Source organism: Corapipo altera, unplaced genomic scaffold, assembly GCF_003945725.1.
Source record: "Corapipo altera isolate COAL_440 unplaced genomic scaffold, ASM394572v1 1, whole genome shotgun sequence".
NCBI classification, from domain to species: domain Eukaryota; kingdom Metazoa; phylum Chordata; class Aves; order Passeriformes; family Pipridae; genus Corapipo; species Corapipo altera.
The window spans coordinates 13,771,187-13,774,774 of record NW_020884873.1 but is presented as its reverse complement, the minus strand read 5'-3'; the positions used below and the strand labels follow the sequence as shown (position 1 = coordinate 13,774,774).

Here is a 3,588-nt window from a genome sequence, read left to right as displayed (position 1 = left end):
CAGAATTACCAGCAGCAATACCACATTTCCAGAAATCTCAAAACTGAGTAATAGGGAGAGAAAGGTTAAATCTCTTGCCAGAAATCACAAAGAAAATAAAAAAAGACAAAAAACAATGGAATCCAATCAGACATTCAGACCTCTACCTTGTCATTCTCTCGTTTCTTGGGTAAGAAATATAAATACTTGCGCACTCAGAAATGAGTGCATTGGCTTTGGATCTGAACTGTCCAGGTAATTAGAACTCTACATTTTTGAGTCTTGAAAGCAGTCTCTGCAAAAGTAACATCCCTTAGAAAAACAAAATAGTCATTAGAAAAGGGAGCTGGCTACCATGTAAAGAATAAAGAAAAACACCCATGACTGCCACGGACACAGCAGCTAAAAGCGTACAAATGTTGAGAGTAGTCTTCTAGAAAGCAGCAGAGTATTTTTATGCCAAATAATTCTTATTAGATGCCCACAACATAAACCTGCTCTTTATCTAGATTTAAAAATCTAGATTAAAAATTTAGGTAAAAGTAGCAGTTTATATTTACTTCCTTTCCATTTTCTCTATTCTATCCTGAGAATTCATTACTCTTGCAGCCAGCACTGTCCCATTTATTATCAATTAAAAGTGAAAAAGACACAGCCAGGATTAATTAAATTTATTTAAATGAAATTCATGGACACATTTTGAGGTATTTGATCAGTATTTGTTCTTATTTATACACAAGTATTTTTCCAGGTGTTCAGTCAGCATGAAATGAAGGAAAGACAAAAAAATACAAAACCATTTCATCAACATGAGGCCAAAACAGCAAAAGTTGGAAAGATCTGTGGGAAGTGCACAGGTAAGAAGTTTACTCCATATTCAGAATAGAATTTAAGGACATAGCTAAATGTTATTGAAATCTGGCTTCAGAGAAAGGAAGATTTTAGAGCAATCTGGAGACAAATTCTTGTTTTAAGTAGACACAGTCCAAATTAAAGGCATTCCACAGATTTTGACACATTAATTTTAAAAGGTGTATTCTTTGAAAAAGTAATACCATATTCTAAATAAAAGGAGAAATACCTACTTTTTCATACAGATGTAAACTGATATATTCAATGTTTCCCTTTTTGTACACACCATTGTCTAACCACGACAAGTTATATTTCTAAGCATATAATTTCTGACCTGCCAAAAAGACACAATCAAGACTATTTTGTCCATGAACTCAGATTTCAGAAAAGTAGAAAAAAGACATTTTTTTAATATCATGAGTGAAGCTTTGCTTTTGAAGGTGCAGTTTTACAGAACTCTGTTTCCCTCTTCCTAGCATTTATTAGAATGAAAGTGTCCAATTTCTTTTCCTGAAAATTATCCTTAGAATAATCACCAAATAGCCAGTGTCCAATGTATGAGCTACTTCTTTCACTTTAGAAGATGCTGTAAGACAAATTCATTCCCAAATTTAGCCTTATTTTTATCTTTTAAATTGTTGTTTCAGAAATAGAAGTATTTCTGTGAGTTTTCTACAATATTTAGGGAAAGACATTTTATCTAAATCTTACCTTTCCCCATCCAAGTGTTTGCAATGTAGTGCATCACAGGTTAGCAGTCAGGAAAAACAGACAATAAAACTTACTGGGCAGAGCAGGAGGAAGGGGAGGGGAATTTCCTGAAATGGATTTATCTGGTTTTACTGTCTCAAGTGAAAGGTAAAAGAAAGTAGAACAGAATAAAAGCTGAAGAAAAGTAGAATGCCAGCATTGCTCCAGTTTAACAGTCCAAGGGAAGCTTAGTAACACAGCTGAAGCAACCCAAGAGATATCTGTTTGCTTACAAATCATCTTTTAAGTTTTGTATGGTAAACAGTTAAAGTCCTTTGACAGACTGAAAATACCTTTTTTTTTTCCTTTCCTTAATTGCTTTTTCTTTCCCTGGGATTAATTTTCATCTGTAGAAAAATCCCCAGGGTTTTAAATTTTTTTCAGCTGAACTTGAAGCTTTCTGTCTCCAGAGAAGAGACCTAGCTGCCCGTCTCCTCAAATTCACTGTAGGGGGATGAAGCTGAAGAAGTTTTAGACTCTCCATCACTGTTGCACTCCCGTGGCGGACCAGGACTGGGAACTTCTGGGAGCTCCTTGGCAGAGAGCGTTTCCTTGCTGTTAGAGCCTAAGGAATGGCAGTCCAGCAAGCTCTGCAGGTGTTTGATGTAGCTTATTGCAGCTCTCAGGGTCTCCACTTTGCTGAGGCGCTTGTCAGTGAATTCCTTGGGCAGGTGCTCTCTCAGGCGTGTGTATCCCTCGTTCACACAGCGCACCCGCTGCCTTTCCCTCTCGTTCCTCTTTCGAATGAAGGCAGGCTCAAAGGAATAGTCATAGATGCCCATGTAGCCAGGGAATGGGATGTAGGAGATACGACCTGTGTGCCCACTATAGGCTTGCTCCCAGTAAGATGGGTCCAGATGGAAAGGAACCCCAAAGGGCTCTCTCAGGGGTATCCCGTGGGAATGCACATGGCTGTTAGCCAGAGACATAGCTCCTGGAAATGCAATCCTGTTCAATAGTCTATCATCATCTTTACTGTTGTCCATGCTTCTTTTTTTTTCTCACCAGTGGAATGCTAGTTCCCGAATTTGGCTTCCAGTGTATTAATCCAACATTTGTATAGGTACTGTGCCCCGCAGGCTGCAGTTTCTTCCTGTGTTGTATAAAAACTCAGATCTCAAAGCACAGCTAACAACTCATGAAGTCCACTCTGTGCCTGGAAATCAGCTCTAAGCCCTGTTGTTTTTATACATGTAAGATGCCAGCTAATGTAGACAGGTTTTGAGGACCATCACTCCACACTTTAAACCCTTCTTTTCCTCTGATCTTCATATTTCAAAAGATAATAAGAGGGTTCCTGTGTATTCCTTTTCTCTCCACTTGAAATTATGACCATAAGAGTTAATGCCAAACATAAATAATCTTCCAGGCTCTAAACACTTCTCATGTATTGTAATCCACGATATCGTTTGATATAATTGCCTCCAAAAGATGGGTAATTTGCAAAGTTTACAGAGATCTTCAAAGTTTTGGCAGAACTCCTCCCTTTCAGGAACCAAGGATCTTCTGTCATCTGAAACCTACCCAAAGGCTTTTCACAATGAAATCCAAAAGACAACTGCAAGCTTTGTTGTTTCGGCTGCTCTGGTCTAACTGAAACAGCTCACAAGCAGTTTGCAAAACTTATATGGTAAGTCTCTAGCTTTCTGGGAAAGCCGAGAAATCTTCAAAGGGAAGAGTGCTCTCTTGTGGTTGCAAGTCATGTCAGATCAAGAATGCAATATGTGCAAGTGTAAGAGGAAAACTCCTTTCTTTGCCCTAAGAGAGGCTTTTTCAACAAGTGTGAGTTTCACAAATTGAACATGAGCATTTTCAAAAAATCTTCAACATTTTGAGAGTTTCTGCTCATTGTAGGAACGTCTTGGTCATCACTGTAAGCACCTGCTTCAGATAAACAAAAAAAAGGTGATGCCTTGATAGCCCCACGTGCAGCTATTAGATGTTTACATAGATTTAACTCACCTGATGGACCCTACACACTGCTTTAGTGGGGGAGCTGAAAATCCC

The 3,588-nt window shown here is 38.4% G+C and overlaps 1 protein-coding gene across 1 annotated transcript; it reads right to left on the bottom strand.

The window, feature by feature from the left end:
* Window positions 1-2,000: 2,000 nt before the first annotated feature.
* ASCL4 (achaete-scute family bHLH transcription factor 4) lies at window positions 2,001-3,100 on the bottom strand. The gene has a single exon (XM_027665003.1). The coding sequence runs from the start codon at window positions 2,565-2,567 to the stop codon at window positions 2,001-2,003; it is 567 nt and encodes a 188-aa protein (XP_027520804.1). The 5' UTR covers window positions 2,568-3,100.
* Window positions 3,101-3,588: the final 488 nt, after the last annotated feature.